Here is a 17,965-nt window from a genome sequence, read left to right on the forward strand (position 1 = left end):
GGGTATGTGTATTTCAGTTGGTACGCAAAGGGATACTTGGGGCACGCTAAAGAAGTAATCCCACGATCCCTTGTGAGTATACGATCGTGTTTATTATATTATATTATATGAAGTGCAATTTGTAATTATTTTAGTCTTAGGGTAAACGGTAAAAAATTTTAGATTTCGCTGAGTTGGAGGTCAGAATCAGGCAGGAGACCGAAAAGACTAAGAAAACCGAGTTTGGCATAAAAGAAGCGGAGCAACGAGAAGTAAAGCAAAAGAAATGCAATCAATTTACCCATGTCTCTCCTAATGCACTTAGGTGGATGTTTATACTTGTTGCGTATCAGCAGTCCCCACCATGCACCTTCTTTCCATATTCTGGTCCTTATTTCAATGTTCCTCGTTTCGTGGCCAATTTCCGGAGGCCACAGTACTAAGCTCTTTATTTATATTTATTCATGTATTTATTTTTAATTCCATCGAAGGGATCCAACAGGCTGAAAAGCACCTAACCCAGTGAGCCAGCTGTTCCGTCGATGGCGAAAAGAAAGAAAGTTGTTGGGTATATGTAAATGTCAAGCCAAATGAGTATATACAAAGGCTGGGTGGAACTTACCTAAATAACAAACATACCAGAAAGTTGTTATTAAGTAGGTTGATTACACAAAACGTTAAGGGTTAACGTTAATGCAATCGAATATTCATAAAAAGTTACTACGTTTTTCTTGATACTTCATCGTGAGTAATTTTCTTGCACGAAAAAAATGATAATTTTTTTCAAAATAAAATGGTGTTAAAAGACTTCCAAAATTGAGCTTTTCCCTTGTTAGCCTCCCTGATGGGTATAGTGGTTAACGATGTTGGCTACTGTATCGCTAGGTCCTGGTTCGAATCCTGGAGAAGGCATGGGTGTTTGCAAGCGTATTGTGTATGTACGGCATGGGGTCACTTAAAATTCTAGGCAAAGCAGTACCTTGGTGGTAGGGGAAAATGAGTTGCAGATCCTCGGTTACAGCCGAAAACATAGAGGCAAAAACATCGCGAACGAAAACGTCGCGGAGAAAACAACGCCAGGTGAAAACGTCATGGTACAAAACATCGTGGGAGAAAAGAAAGCAAAGAAAAAACATTGTGGTACAAAATATCGGGATAAAGCAGTTAAAAAATTTTTGCAGTTTAAAAACATCGTCGTCGAAAATATCGTGGTAAAAAAAAAGTACCTACAAATCATCGCATAACAATAACATCGCACACATGCGTTTTGGAAGTCCCATATTGACATGCTATGTAAGTGACTTTCGTCATAACTAACAAATCGACATCCAAAAATTTATACATGAAAATATTAACGACATGTTAAGAATAAACGAAAACGAAACAAAATATAATTTTCACTAAAACAATATCAGATTAACAAATGTCAAAGAAAATAATTTGATAATTAACTAAGCAACATTTAAGAAACTAAGTAAAGCCGTAACCGTCGCTTTCAGAATCTTTGTAGAATTTATGCGTTTGTTTGGAGGTTAACTAGATGTTTAATAAAGGACGTGACCTCATGCAGTTGCTTATCTTCCTTTTCTAAGCATTTTTAACTGTATTTTGCATAAAAATATGAACAGTAAAACTTCATAAACCGTCCTAAATCATTATGCGAACATTCATTTACAACTTTTAAATCCTGAAATCACATGTGTGCGATGTTATCATCATGCGATAATTTATAAGTACTTTATTTTTTACCGTAATATTTTCAACGGCGATGTTTTTAAACTGCGAAGTTTTTGAACCACTTTATTTTGGACCACGATATTTTGTACCACCATGTTTTAGAACTGCGATGTTTTCTTTTTGCTTTCTTTTTTCCCTCAATGTTTTGTACCACGACATTTTATCCTTGCCTTGTTTTCTCCTCGAAGTTTCCGTCCGCGATGTTTTCTGCTGACACCAGATCCTCGGATCCATCCCCCCCGGAGGGTTCTCCATCAAATTGAAGGCGAACACCAACATTTAATTTTTAGTGCTCTTTATGAATGCATAGCATTTGCGTATAATTATATACATACATAAATTCCACTGTATATGTACTTAATTTGCCAATTATACTGAACTGATTCATCGTGTATTAATTGTAAATTCTTCAGTGCAGAGAATTACTTATCTTCATTTCTTTTTTCATATACTTCAGGCTTTATGTAGAATACAATTTTAACTTGTGTTTTTCTGAAAGGAATTCACCTTTCAAACCTTCTTATTATGCAAAGCATTACACAGTATATGCTAATATTTTGATTCTCTGCACGTATTTAACTTTTGAATTCCGAACTAACTTGTCTAAATTAGAGTAGTTAAAAAATTTCACTTAATATTTCTTATTTTCTCGCTTATTAACAATGACTAAACGGCATGCAGTTTTCAATACCTTTGATGTAGAAATAGTAAAATCACCCTAACTTTATCTTTTACCACAAATCTAATCTATCTAATCTTTATGCTAATCTTATCTTTTGACTTAAATTATACTGCCTAATGAACCTCGGCATTTTTTAATCTGTTATTGATTATGTATGCTTTATGCTTTCAAAATAATTACTGGCGCAATATTTACTTTGTATTACAGACATACCTAAGACATATTATTTACTTTGTATTGCAGAAACTATAATTTTATGTTATTCATTTGTTATGACGCATTTGTTTCCAGGTGAAAGTTTTATTTATTTTAGGTAAATAAATTCGTTTCTAACATTATGATGAATTAATTCGGTGAAACTTTATTATTAAAATATTTTCAGGTTATGGCAACATCGCGCCCAGGACTTCGTCCGGCAAAATTGCCACCATCTTCTACGCCATCGTTGGAATTCCTCTCATGCTTCTTTACCTCACAAATATAGGTGACATATTGGCAAAAGCCTTTAGATATTTGTACAGCAGGGCCTGCGCTTGCACAGGTGATGGAGCAGGAAATCTCGGAAGTGAATCTCGCCGAAGACGCCATATGGCGGAAAATTATCGAGTGCAACGTATAGTTGGAAACGCTTCATCTTCAGCTAGGTATGGTCTGGAAATGGACGAGAAATTCCATCTCAGTGTTCCACCACCTCCTCCACCACCTTTGTCGCATATCACCGAAGATGAGGTAAGATATGCTACTAGCAACTTTAGCTATGATACTATTTTAAATTTGAAATCTTACTTTTGAATATAACTTTAGAGATATAGGTTGAGCGCTCAATATAAAAGGAACTTTTGAAAAATTTCTGGATTTCATTTTCTTAAGTTAGCTCAGAATAACTGTATTTGGTGTTTTAATTTTTTTTTTTTTTTTTTTTTTTTTTTTTTGTATTTTACAATTTTAGTTTTTAATTGCTGCGAAGTGAGAACTGAACTAATTGAATGAGAAATAGATCTCTAATGAAAAGCAAGGAAATAATTTTAAATGAAATGCAAAAATTGTGTGTAATTTAATAGGCCGTGCACAGAAGTCATGTGATGTCCACATCAAACTTTTAATTATATGCTACTATGTGCTTAAAAATACGTACCATGTTTCGTCAGCTAAATTTTGCTATACATAGTTGGAGAGTTCTTAAGTCTTTTTGAAATTAAAACTAATCTTTTTTGAGACAGCTTCAGTTTCGTCGTTACCAGAAAGCATGCACGGTTGGTATTGGCAGAACGGAGATTTATCATTGAATCCTCAGAATACCTTTAATATAGATATCCAGTTGATTGGCGTAGTTGCGCTGTAAGTGATGAGTATCAGTCAACGCCTTTACCATATGTCGAGATAATGATATCCTGTTCATGAACTAGCATATAATTATATAATCATCTAATGGTACATCGGGCGATGTAGGGGAAGGTTAACTCTCTTGGTGAATTAAATCAAGTTTCTAAGCGCAGCAACTTAGGGATTTCATTTGGACAGAACGTGAGACTTCATGCTATTATTATTACTGATATATTTTCAGTTGTGGCAGCTGCTTGCTGAAACTTTCCATTATGAATCGAGTAAACTGTTTTAAGTTCTTGGAAAATGATGACTTTTTTAAAATGAATAAAAAATTGATGTAGAATGTATCACATGATAGTAAGCTATCACATCAGCTGAAATTGAGAGAGAGGTTCATTTTGCTTGAAACCTGGATTTGTGGTTTTCTTCGGGCAAAAGTACGTGTCTTACATTCAATTTAAGGCCGAGAAGTTTGTGGATATATTTTATCCACAACTGTGCCAGATTAAATGAATGATAGAATAAATTATTCTTCTGGATTTACTCTAAACGTTTCTCGTGAGACTAAATAATTTACTACTCTGGCTTTAAAATATAACTTACTTTAAAACTTATTGCATTTTTCAGCACTTAAATTTATTTTAATTACTTTTTGGTGACATTTTCCATAACTTGTATTTGATAAATCGGCAGATTTAGGCTAAAGTCTATTTTATAACTGCTGACATTAAACTTGAATGTGTGTGTGTGTGATTATGGCAAAGCCTCGAGGGCTATCTGCCTAAGGGGAGGGATGCCTTCGTGGAGGACTTTATAAGGGAAACTGGCTTGTATACACGTTACACATGGGGAAAACCACGAAAACGCCGATGCAGCCAGCCCGTTCGCGGGATTTGAACCTCGGACCGAACTACCAGTGTTCAGCGACTTTACCGCTCGGCCGGTGGTGAGCCATTAAACTTGAAATAAAGTTGAAACTGGAAATGTTATAAATGCAGTATTTAGAAATTAGTAGTTGAAATTCTGATTTACAGAAGTTTCTTTCTCTTAGCTTATAAAGAAAAACAACTCGCATAAATTAAAATAATTCGAATGTTGGGATATATTAAAAGTTTAATTGAAAAATAAAATATTTAAATTTATTTAATTTGGAAACAATTTTCTTGAAATTTAAAACTATAAATTTCACTTCTTTAGTAAACTATATGATTAACTGTTACATTACGAAGATCAGGTACGTTATTCCCTGAGGCAAATTCTGAATTCAGAATATTGAATGTAGTACATTTCTTGAATTCTAAAAATTGATCTATGTCTTCAAATTGTGCATCTTGTTAAAAAAGAAAACTTTTTTTCTTCTATTTCAAGATGAAACCTTAATACTCTCTGAAAGGGCAAGTATTTTATATCCTTTTGAATTGAAGCAAGTTAATAATATATGACCTAATAAAAAAACACCGCCAATAATTTGCTAAAAGCGTTTTTCGTATGCAATTTTTAACTGAATGTTTTCCTTTTATTGTTAAATTTGTATTGATTTTCAAGATCATAACTGCATTTTTGAAGTACACATAAGGAAAAAAATGCTAAAATTAATTCGAGAAAGATGTGTAGGTTTGGATTAAAATCAAATAAATAAAGGTGTAAACATTATGTAGATCTGCTAATCATAACCGAAGAAAATAAAAACTTGGGTTATGATTAGCTGCGGAAAAGCTATTGAAATATAAATGAACATGAGGCTGAAAATCATCCTATAAAGATGTCTTACGTGATCTATTTTAAAATAATGTAGAACGAAATAAAAGCAAAACTAAAATCTCATCGAATTTGTTAATAGCTCAACTTTCTCCGTAAAGTTAACCATCTAAAACGACTAAATGCTGCTGCACAACATTCACAAATTACAGTTCTTCATCAACATTTACAAATTATAGTCCATTCACCGAGAAAAGACCGCAAGTAAATAAAATACTTAATCTGATTTCGCCAAGACTTGTTTCTGTTACACGTTTCCCCTAAACTTAGTGATTTTGTAAAAGTTTATTATTACAGTTTTTCCCAAAATTTATATAATAAAAGAATCTTACACCTGCCGAAAAGCCATTCAAGCAATCAAATGCATGAGATTTAGAGCATTATTTATTTACACATTTCCATTAGGGGTATATTTAAGCTAGCAAATATCAAACGATGACTTTTTTTTTTCAGTTTTAACTATGTAGTTCAATATGTTTTCGACTCGGTCTATGAAGAAGAACTGGCTTTAATGCTGCCTCGGTTGTGTCAAAAGTTTCCGTTAACTCAGATAAACCGCAACGTGAACGGCCCTTCCTGAAGACCGAAGCACTCGAAGGAAGAAAGCTAGCACCACTCCGTTGCCTGCTTGCTTTAGCTCGGTGTAATGGAATGACCTTCACGCCTAAGTGGCCCTACCAAGGGATAAAACTTCTGACGTACTTCATGAATTCGATCTAGTGATACAGTGATACCCCTCCGTCAAGATGAGACAGAGATTTTAGAATATCTTTCAGGAACAAAACTGAAATTCAGTTCATTTAATGACCTGTATCCCAATTCAACTTATTGCTTACCGATAAGCAAAATTTAGAACCACTTCATAATAATACCTACCCCGTCATAAATGTGCCGACACATCTATTCCAGTTGGCTAAACATCTTTGTAAGGGTGCTCCGATAAAAAAGAGATCCTTAGCAAAGATGCGGGCAGCTTTATGCCTGGGCACCATTATGTAGGTAAGGTGTAGCATGATCCTTTGATTGGCACTGCAAATGAAAATTTTACTTCTCGGGACCCATAATAGTTGCAGGCATGAAAGGTTTCCGGGCCTTTATGAAGATTCGTTTTTTACTGTTCACTGTTCTTTATAAGAATGAGGTGAAAGTTTATGATGAGCACACATGTTAATGTTTCTGTGGCCGATCTGCGTAAACAGTGCGATTAATGATTTGCATAAACATTAATAACAGTAGATTCGATTAAGATGCCAGCACCTTTATAACGTATTTGCATATTTCAGTCACAGAAATCCTAAAAATATCCTATTTTTATATTTTATAATCTGTGTCCTTCACAGGTTGGTATTTTAATGCTTGGTATACGGTAGAGGAAATAAAATCAAAGTATTTTTTTTGATAGTATGTGGAAATTCTTCACATTTATTCCGTCATACTATCAATAAAAACTGATATACGTCTTTAATACTTGTATCGTTTCAAACAACCCTTTGAGAACAGAACTAAATGTCTAGAAGCTTGGACTGTCGCCTAAATGAATTCATAACTTGCCTGAACACACAGTTTAGAGCCAGTTCGTTAATTGACATTTACGTAGCTAGATTTTTAAGAAGTGCAAGACATTTCTCATCTTTTGCTTGTGATGTAGTGGTTAGCAGATACACCTGGGGCAACTGAAAAATCTCAGATTCAGATCCATCGAGAGCGCTATTAGTATTTCCTAATCCCTAAAACATAACAATTCTATAGTGATGCTCCAATTAAAATCTAATAGATGATAATTCCTCACTAAGGCATAGGTTAATCGACTGATCTCACATTCTACCACGAGTTAACTTTTTAAAGCATTAAAATTGGCAGAATTAAAATTCTTCCAACCATTCTTCCAAGTAGCGCAATAGTCAGCACACCTAGGAAGTCTCGAGTTCAGTTCTCGAAGAAGGTACAGTTAATGTTTCGTGTTTCCTGCTATCAGAGAACTAATAACTCCGCAGAGTGACAATCTTTCTTTTATAGAAGATTAAGATTATCACGCCAAATTTTAACATCTACTATGGGCAACCTGTGTTTTGACGCTTGTCATTTAATCCCGGTATTTGAAATATAGAAAAATGTTTTATACTTACCTGTTTCAAAAAATTGTTTGATTTACAAAATATAGACTCACATTCACAAAGGATCTAAAATATTAATTTAACATCTTTTCCTTAAGTCTTAACTTTGGTAAAACATTAATAATACAATTTATAACGAATTGCTGAAATTCACAAAATGTCAAATGGACTCTCCTATCATTTGGTATAACACCACCCTGGAGGCAGATTTCTAACATGCATTTCTTGGTCCATTAGTTAAATTGCACTTTACTTCCTTTCACCAATGCCTCTTTTCTTCGCATGAATTGAACTGCATTAGTACGCGGAAAGGTTATGACAAAGAACATTCTGCAGTGTCTGCTTCTACTCTAGGGATAAAATAAAGGAAGAAGGCTTTTCACATCAGTAAGAAAATTCATAAGTATGACGAGTTAAATCAATATAAAGTGAAGAAATATTCTAATTAATATACATTTATTAAATATATACCTAAAGAATATAGATTTTGTAATCTTGTTTAGATGTGTGTTACTCTTAAAAGTGCATTTAGAAAAATTCAAATGATTGGGATTCGCAATAAAACATCGACTTGAATATTTTTATTCAGAAATGCTTGAAAATAGTTTTGAAAATTGTATAGCTTCTTTTAAATGCTTTTATTTAGTGCATTAAAGGAGAAGTTTCTAGTATCAAATAATATTTTCTGAAGATCTAAGCTGGAAATAAAATCTAGCTTTGAAAATTAATGTTTTGAATTGCTAATAGACAAGTAATTCTTGCAGGGCTAAATATTCTGAGAAGTTTAAAGTAAAGAAAAAAGCACGACAAAAGAGAAAACTACGCACAAAAGCGCAAATGCTATGATTAAAATGCAGATTAAACAAAAGCGCAGATGTTATAAGAGTGTGGTTACGCCACGTATATCTATGGTGTCCGCCGATAACATCGCGACAAATACATCGCGGACGAAAACGTCGCGGAGAAAACAATGCAAGGCGAAAACATCGTGCTACAAAACATCGTGGGAGAAAACATCGCAAAGAGAAAATATCGCAGCCCTAAAAACATCGTGGTACAAAACATCATCGTCGAAAATAAAGCGGTTCAAAAACTTCGCAGTTTAAAAACATCGTCGTCGAAAATATCGTGGTAAAAAATAAAGTATCTACAAACAATCGCATGACGATAACATCGCAAACATGCTTCTTTCAGGCTTTAATAACTCTAAATGGAAATATGGTTCTCATAAGTATTTGTGGGCGCAAGATGTAAAGAAGGATAATTTTTACTTTCACAGCTTTTTATTGACTAATAAATTTTTGCTGAAAAAGTTAAATTATTGCATTAATTAATTTAAGGCAACTTATACATTATACTTTTTATGAAAAATTACCAGTAAAAACTTTATAAAAAGGATTTATTAATGGCCTTTGTTAGTTAATTATGTCGGTTTAAAATTCTATTGAGTGATACAAGTTGCATTAATTTTCTATGCTTAAGTTTCCTTCTTATTTTCTCAGCAAAAATTTATTAGTGAATAAAAAGTATGAAAGTAAAAATTATCCTTCTTTCCATGAAAAAAAGCATGTCTGCGATGTTATCGTTATGCGATGATTTGTAGATACATTATTTTTTACCACGATATTTTCGACGACGATGTTTTTAAACTGCGATGTTATTGAACCGCTTTATTTTCGACGACGATGTTTTGTACCACGATGTTTTAGGACTGCGATGTTTTCTCTTTGCGATATTTTCTCCCACGATGTTTTGTAGCACGACGTTTTCGCCTTGCGTTGTTTTCTCCGCGACGTTTTCGTCCGCGATGTATTTGTCGCGATGTTTTCAGCTGTAACCATATCTATAACGGGCGCTAAATTGCGCTACTTGGCGACCCTTTTCGCGTTAGATGGGATATTACATAAGTGCCGACAAACAATTATTAAGCTTTCGCTATATTGTTTATTTCATAAAAAACTTATCCTTGCATTGAAAAGGAAATGCTATTAATATTAATAAAATTATTTGATTTCAGGTGCGTATCGAGCCAATACCGGAAGACCTTTACCGGGAAGATGAGTACAGCGGCAAAACAAGAGTCTCTGTCCCAATTACTCTTTGCATGGTCATTTTGGTTGGCTATATATCCGGAGGAGCGGTTCTTTTCTCCCTTTGGGAGGGCTGGGACTTTCTGGATGGCTCTTACTTCTGTTTTGTTACTCTTAGCACCATAGGTAAGCGCAGAGAGGTGAACTGATTCATTTTTTGAATGGATTAATTATTAACTCAGTGCGAATTCAAAGCTATGCAACAGAGATGTTTAGCCTTGGAGATATATGAAAACAATTTATTGGAAATTAAAAATATTTAAATTATTAGGTAGAAAAAGCTTCGAAGGTACCACCAGAGGGAGAAAAGCTTCAAAATTATCGTACAGTGTTAAATTATTTGGAAACAGTTTGATCCAATATTAATAGGAATTCCTGATAATTTGGAAATGTAAACTTTCGTAATTATATGAAAAGTGTTATCATACGTGTGGTTTATAAGGCAAAGTAACTTAATCGGTTACTTTGCCTTAAATTTAAATTTCAGTTAAGTTTGAAATTTGATTCTAAATTTACTGATATTTACATATGATTAAAGCAACTGCCAGAGCTATATCAAATGGGAAACTGATACCATTATAGAATTTTGAATAATAAAAATTTTAGTAAAATAATAATTTTGACACTTCATATTTACAAAAGCGAAAACTATTTAAATACATTGAAAAATTTAATGAAACTTTTACGAATTTCGAAAGATGGGCTAAATTTCTTACTCATTTGATTAAAACTTGGATTTGTTGTCGCTAAGTTCACTATGAAAAGAAAAAATAACAGTTAAAGATGAAATGAAAACCGGAGGAAAAAAAGACCACTTGGGGGGGGGGGATTATCGCACTAAACGATGCTGGAACGCAAAACCGTCAACGTCAACGTGAGAGCATTATCAGATTTCACAGTAATAGATTAAATGCTTTATTATTTGCAAATATTTTACTTTTATTTACTTACGAATGTCTGTAAATATGTTTATAAAATATAAGGTAACAGTTCAAAATTTACTGCCTAGCATTTTGTAACACATGAGAGATTTTTACTTGCATTAAAGTTCTAATTTAAACGGGCCTGTTACTAATACATTTATGTAATTCAGGTCCTATAACTTTATTTAGAGATTTATTAACGAATAGGTACTTTGAAAATGAAGTTAATAATTCGTGTCGCCTCCTCTCTTTTTTTCTCATTTTTCTTTTTTAGAGAAATGGAAGTAATGCCAGTTGGTTATCTTATGCATTCTCTATTTCTAAAATAATTACATTTAAATATAGACTTCCCTTTCTCTTAAATAAAGACCTGAGACTTGCCGCTTAAAATTGTAAAAATACAGTTTTAGTTCTCTTAAGCTCGTACATATTCATGAACACAAAAAGCATGTAAAAATAATTGTATTTTTCTGTAATAAATTAAAGTACCAAAACATATACTTAACTAGTATTGATGCTGTTATCAATTAAATGTGGAAAAATTAAAATTATGCAAAATTCAGCCTTAGATTGGCATTAATTTTTAGAAATGTTTCACGCTTTTTAAAAGAATTTGAAATACGTTTAAGGGCTAAAATATTCATTCAAATTGGTGTATTTAAATATATGGGCAAGATTCAGTGAAATATATTTTACTAACTAGAGAAGGTTTGTTTTAAAATAATTATCATAGAATTAAAATTAAAAAAATATTAAAGTACAACAGCCGTTATCGATGGCAAATTTACAAATATCTATTTCCTGGTATGACATCAACATTATTTAATGCAAAGCTTTAAACTAGCTTGATTTTCTTTATTAAATCACACTTTAAAGAAATACTGCGGATTTTTTAAGATCTAAAATAGGACATAAGATCTTTGAATCATGAATAGCAAATTTTATTGAAGCGGATGAATATAATTCGAAAGTTGAGCTTATGGAAATATCTTTCAGTTTTGTAGCTAATAAGAGGGAAAAATTTTTCGAAATTTTTTTATAGTCAGTCTGCTTTTGTTTCGTTTGTTATTAAAGTCAAATATTGATTTTTTATAAAAAAATAATGAGATCGTTAAGATTTAGCAAAGAAATTTATTTATTTCTCTTTCTTTTTGAAACACTAAACGTTGTGATACGCAAAAATCATATAATTATTTCCAAAGCATATTGCTTTACACATTATTTAAACAGAAAGTCAAATTATATGTTTTTCCTTTAACATTCATACACTAAAATGTTTCTAAATTCTCTAACAATCGAAATCTTAATATTATGCCTGTAGACAGATCTCTTTGCCCGTTTGGGAAATAATTTTAAGTAAAATTTTAGAAGTTCTGGTATTAACGAATTAAGGTATTCTAATTAAGGTATTGGCCCGATATTAATTTAAAGAAGGTCAGTTAAAGAGTCTTTTAAGGTACTGGCACAATGTGAATTGTTTCTTATCTAAAGCTTAAATTGAAAACCATTCTAGCTTATCTTAAATTAAAAAATATATGCGCATACCTTAAAATTTAAAAAATATGTTAAGATAATCTACATTTTAGATTAAACGAAGATTTACCTAGTTGGTTATGTTTCAAGATTTGATATTTAGGCACTCAAATTATTTTTAATGAAATATTTTCCTTTTATCAAGCTAATGTATGTAAGCCTATCTTACATCCAATGCTTACTTATTTGGGGAAACATGTTGAAAAATTCAGGTTCCTTCTATGCGAGAGGTTAGATTACATTTGTGCCAACATGGGTTTTTGTAATGATGTAAAGTTAAATAAAAAAACTCAAGTCAAGTTTTTTATTTACAGGATTTGGAGATTTAGTACCAGGAGACTCGGTGATATCAGAAAGTGGATCCCAAGAAAAACTGGTCATGTGTTCCCTTTACCTTCTTTTCGGAATGGCTTTGATCGCCATGTGCTTCAACCTGATGCAAGAAGAAGTTATTCACAAAGTGAGAAGTTGCGGCAGACGAATTGGGATCATCAAAGACCAAGAAGATGATGACGATATGGGATGAAACCTTTTTCTTTTGATCAGTTCTATGTTTCAAATAACCCAGGATGCCTTCGAGTTTTTGAATAGAATGCACCAAAGGGGTAGTGGATTTTCTGATTGAATAATCAGTAATCAAGTACCCTGGAGCTGTTACTTTGGCGCTCTTCGAGTTTGGGTCTTAAGTTACTGTCCACTGCTCCTTAGGTTGAAGAAGAGCATTTCTACGCTAAGAGAAGGATGGTAAATGAATTATTTCAATAAAAATATCCAAACAAAGGCAAAAAGAAGAGGAAAGCAAATGGATTTGAGAAGAAACACTGATGTGTTGATAGTTACCTGATGTAACAGCAAGACGGACTATACTTTCAGATCGATTTGCTGCATCAGACGAACTTCATCAAAGATCTGAAGGGCGTTCAAGAACCATCCAGTATAAGGCGTCATTCATACTGCATTATAGATCATCAATTACACTACAATTTTTATCTCAAATTATTATTTTGGAAATACGGGTTAATTGTGCCACTTTTATTCCCTACAAGATTTTAACTCACGCACGATTTTCATTTGTTAATCTTCTTCATATCTGTGCCGTACGCTGAGTAAGGGCATTGGTAATGAATTTCAAGTTAAGGAATTAAAAATATTTATTATTTCCATTGCATACATTAAATCACTTTGAAACTGAAATGTCACTCTATATGTAACTGAACGCCATTTGGACAAAAATAATGATTCATTAGTATATATATTTTTTATTACTTTTCAGTTTTTTGTTGACTGCCTATTTAAATATCCTGAGAATTCTGTATATAACGTAATAATCATATGCTTCTGTAAAAAGTATTCGATATTCGTATGGTCACTTATTTAGACTTGATCTTTATGAATTAAAAAAGGTATTATAAAACACTTTTAAAAGAAGAGAGACACATTTGTAAATTCTAATAAAATGTATGTTATTACGTGAACTGTGGACGAATAAATATTATGAAATTATTTCTCATTTTGTAATCACTTAATTTCATACTAATATCTGAATTCCTTGTCTCATGGTAAAGGTATTTAAACATTTATTTTAATCATTAGCAAATAGAATCCAAGCATTTGCATTAACGTGTTTCTCAGAGATAACTTAACAATGTAAGGAAGGTTTTTCTTACAATTTCTAATAATATTTATTTATTATATTCTTTTCACAGCAACAACAACAACCAAAAAAAAAAAAAAAAAAAAAAAAGCGCCACTTAAAAATAAAAAATATTCACTTATATGCTAAACAACTATAAGAAGATCGTCACCGGTTTATTTTCTAGTAGTGCATGTAGTCACCAGTTTATTTTCTAGTAGTTTGATATATCTCTATTTTTTTAACGGATGCTATGGTTATTTTTGGTAAAGCTTAGTTATATGTAAACAATGTTAAAGAAGAAATGCTGTAAAGCTAAAAAAGACGTAATTTTTTATCATTTAATTAAAGTGTCTTTATTCTTCGTAAAAGTTCTCTTGAGTTTTATCCATCTTGGCCATATTTCTTGTTAATACCTTTCTTTGTTCCTACTTGGATCTTTCTCAAAAATGCACTTAAGTATGTCGCAATAACAATTTTACTACACAAGAGAAAGTAGGGTTTTCTTTTCCGGGGAAAATTTTTAAAGCCATAAGATTCAATTTATAGAAGTGATCTTAATAAATAAATTTATTAAAATATTTTTAACAAAAACTATATATTTACAGATTCTGACACATTATGTCAATCAATTGCCGCAACATTAACTCTCATAGTCCTGCGAATACTTTATGTATTTATTAAATTTTTAGTTACTAAATATATTAAACATTTGATATATGATTATAGAAACTAAAGTGCGTAGTAATTTCTATATAATTAATGGATGAAAATTTATTAAAATGGTGTACATGATGTCCGTATTCGGTAAATAATAATTATTTCATAACACTTGATACCATTCCAAAACAATAAAAAAACTGCTGTATAGCATTGGAAAATAATCATTTGACATGTGAATAACATCTAAGATGATTATCTCTTTAATGTTTTTCATCTCATTTTGAGGAAATCATTTCTCACTAAGCAAGCCATTTATTTATATTTGTACTGCTACCACACTATTTTAACTTTTAATTCCTGGAACCTCAAAAGCAGTCAGACTGTGAACTGTTTTTTTTTAAAAAATTATGAAATTCTTCTCACCAATTCAATTTTCAAGAATTACTTATCACGTGGCATACTGCTCTGTATACATCCCGCATCTGTAAGTGTTGATTATATTAACTGAAAATAAATTACCCATTTCACAAATCTAATCATCTAATACATTTTGCTACACTTTTCATGTTCTTTGAGGTTAAATGCAATTTAATCACTAATTTTCTAAAATAAAATGGGCCGTCAGTTTATATGAAATCTCACTCTAAAACGATTAGGTTATAATGCTCTAATTCTGAATCTTCTGATTTTTATATTTCTACAGAAAGAAGTTAAAATAACTGTAGAAGAAACAGGACATGACAGCAAACGAATATCTATTACCATCGTAATAAACCCTTGTTATAGTAAAGCACATTACCTGCAACGTACTTTGTCATCATCTATATAGAAATATGATGTAATATAAAGAAGATACACATTACAGTATCCCTAAAAAATATTCTGTTTAGGTCTGGAAGAATCTATGGATATTTTTTAATGTTTTCACTTTCTACCTTCTGCACTTATTTTTTTCCTTTTCTTCAAAAAAAAAAAAAAAAAAAAACTAGGTTAATTTTTATGTTTTATTGTCGGCCCACAGCTGCTACCAATTGTTTTGATTTCGCGCAGCGTGTCTTTTCGAGGAAAAACAGCTCGGCCGAGTCTTTCTAAAATAAGATCTTCCGAAACGGAAGCTAAAATAGTACTGCTTTACAGAAACAATGAAAGCATGGGCGCAGTTTAGGGGAAAAAAAGAGCGATTGTTGAAAAATAAGAAGTTCTGTTTGTCTTTAGTAGCTGGCTACCTTGGCTGGCGGCTTCTTTCATCATCCATGATCACTAATTGAAAACGTACAATACTTTTCTTTTGTCCACAAAAAGTAAACCTTGGCTCAGCACAAAGTATCAACAGAAAACTGAGTCAGTTTCCTGTTTAAGCATAACTGGTTGATTTCTGTGACTGATTAGGAGTTTACATATTTTTTTCGCATTTTTTTTTTAAAATTCCCTTGTAATTTTTAAAATTTCCAGGAATTGATTTAAAATTTAGGAACTACATAACATCTTGCAAAAGTAAAAAAGGGTTTTAACCTACAAAACATAATAAATGATGCAAAAATCAAACAGAACTACGTAATGGTTGTTAAGATCTACTCTTTCGTGTAAGGATGTAAAGCATACTGTTTTGATTCACGATAATGATAAATATGCATTATGTTACGACAGTTTTAAAAGATCACAAATAACTATACATATGCTAGACTTCTAACAAAATTTCTGTTACAATATGAACATGCATTTATTATTATATGAGTCGTAAAACGGCCCACCAGCGGCCGAGCGGTAAAGTCGCTGAACACTGTTAGTTCGGTCTGAGGTTCGAATCCCACGAACGGTCCTACTACATGGGTGTTTTCGTGGTTTTCCCCATGTGTAACGTGTATACGAGCCAGTTTCCCTTAGAAAGTCCTCCACGAAGGCATCCCCCCTTAGGCAGATAGCCATAGTGTGCCTTGCCGTAATTAAATGCACACATGAGTCGTAAAATTCAGTGTTCGTCATTTTTAGATTCTAGGTATATGACAATTTTTTTTTTTTTTAATTTTCGTTTTGTTTTTAAAAATTAATTCACTTTATAGCTTTTCTTCAATTTATTATAAATGAATAGGAGTTTAAATTTTGATTTATATATAATATGATATAAATTCATCATTCATTAATAATATTTTATGTATAACAAAAAAATTATCATTAATGTTCCAAATTTTAATTTTTTTAATGATTTGTCTTACATTTGTTGTATATTTGTTGAATGCATAGCTAAATATTTCAATTATACACAATAAAGGTTATGCAGAAAACAATTCAGCTGGCATGATAGCTAATTGCGAAAGAAAAATTAGAGTCTTATTGCTCTTAACTCTTAGTACAAGCAGCCATTTTTAAATTGACGTTAAAATAAATTTATTCTATGGTCTATTAGAAAATATTTATACTGAATCATTTATTGACGACTTCTAAGAGGTCGCTTTCTGAAAGAAACCTGTATTTTTGAGAGCATAAACATACGTTGATATTGAACATCACTTTTTTAAGATGCCAGAGCAAATGCACAGAGCTCCAAAAATCCTCTAAAAGCATAGACGATCACGTTTTAAAAGGCTGACTACTTTTAATAAAGCTTGTATATTAATGTTCATTATACATTTCTCACATTTTTACTTTCTTTCAAAACAACGATGCTGTGGTTCAATTGCTTTAGAACTATGTGAAACTAATAAAATGGGCCCTATGTTATAAAAACCTAATTATATTCAGATACATACCTTTTGAACATGTTTGAAATCTATTATTCTAATCAGAATACTTTGTCTACAGAAAACATTGAATCAATATTAGAAATCAAAAGCTAAGTGAGATTAAAGTAGGAAGAGTCACATCGTCTAACCCATTTTAATTCAAGTAAACATGTGCTTACTTTATCGTGAACACCCGTTTTTTAAACAGCGAATGAAAAGAAAAAAAGAGCCCACCAGAGCTCGAGCGGTAAAGTCGCTGAGCACTAATAGTTCGGTCCGGGGTTTAATTCCCGGCTAACGGCTAGCTGCACGGGCGTTTTCATTGTTATTCCCGTGTGTAACTTGCATATGAGTCAGTTCCCTTTAAAAAATCCTACACGAAGGCTTCCCTCCCCGTAGGCAATAGCCGTAGTGTGCTTTGCTGTAACCGAATAAACCGAAACCGAAAAAAAAAAAAAAAAAAGGAATTGGTGATGGAAGACAGCTACGAAACGTCGTTTTAGAAGAATGGGCTACATAACCAAATTTCTATCTATACTCTGGTAAACAGTATATTATTTGCTCATCAAAAGCCTAAATTTAGCTTATGCTCGGCTTAGTTCTTAAATTGCAATTTTAGCCACAGCCCCCAAACAAGACGATGTTTGGTATTTTATTTCATTACTTAGTTATTCATTAATTAAATTTTCATTTGTCTTTACATTTTTATTGAATTATAATAATAATTTAATATTCTAGTTGCTAATTATTTTATTATTGTAATACTTATTTTATTTATTTTTATTTATTTATTTATTTATTCATCTT

General features: G+C 32.0%; 1 protein-coding gene across 1 annotated transcript in view; it reads left to right on the forward strand.

The window, feature by feature from the left end:
• LOC118202062 (potassium channel subfamily K member 15-like) overlaps positions 1-13,652 on the forward strand; it is a 167,488-nt gene extending 153,836 nt beyond the window's left edge. Inside the window, exons 2-4 of the mRNA XM_085821797.1 lie at positions 2,781-3,127; positions 9,614-9,812; positions 12,457-13,652. Coding sequence (XP_085677923.1) covers positions 2,781-3,127; positions 9,614-9,812; positions 12,457-12,668 — 758 coding nt within the window. The 3' untranslated portion in view covers positions 12,669-13,652. The remainder of the gene's footprint in view (positions 1-2,780; positions 3,128-9,613; positions 9,813-12,456) is intronic.
• Positions 13,653-17,965: the final 4,313 nt, after the last annotated feature.

The sequence above is a fragment of the Stegodyphus dumicola genome, chromosome 8 (assembly GCF_044657685.1).
Source record: "Stegodyphus dumicola isolate Sdum_Otavi_A_Nest chromosome 8, ASM4465768v1".
Classification (NCBI taxonomy): domain Eukaryota; kingdom Metazoa; phylum Arthropoda; class Arachnida; order Araneae; family Eresidae; genus Stegodyphus; species Stegodyphus dumicola.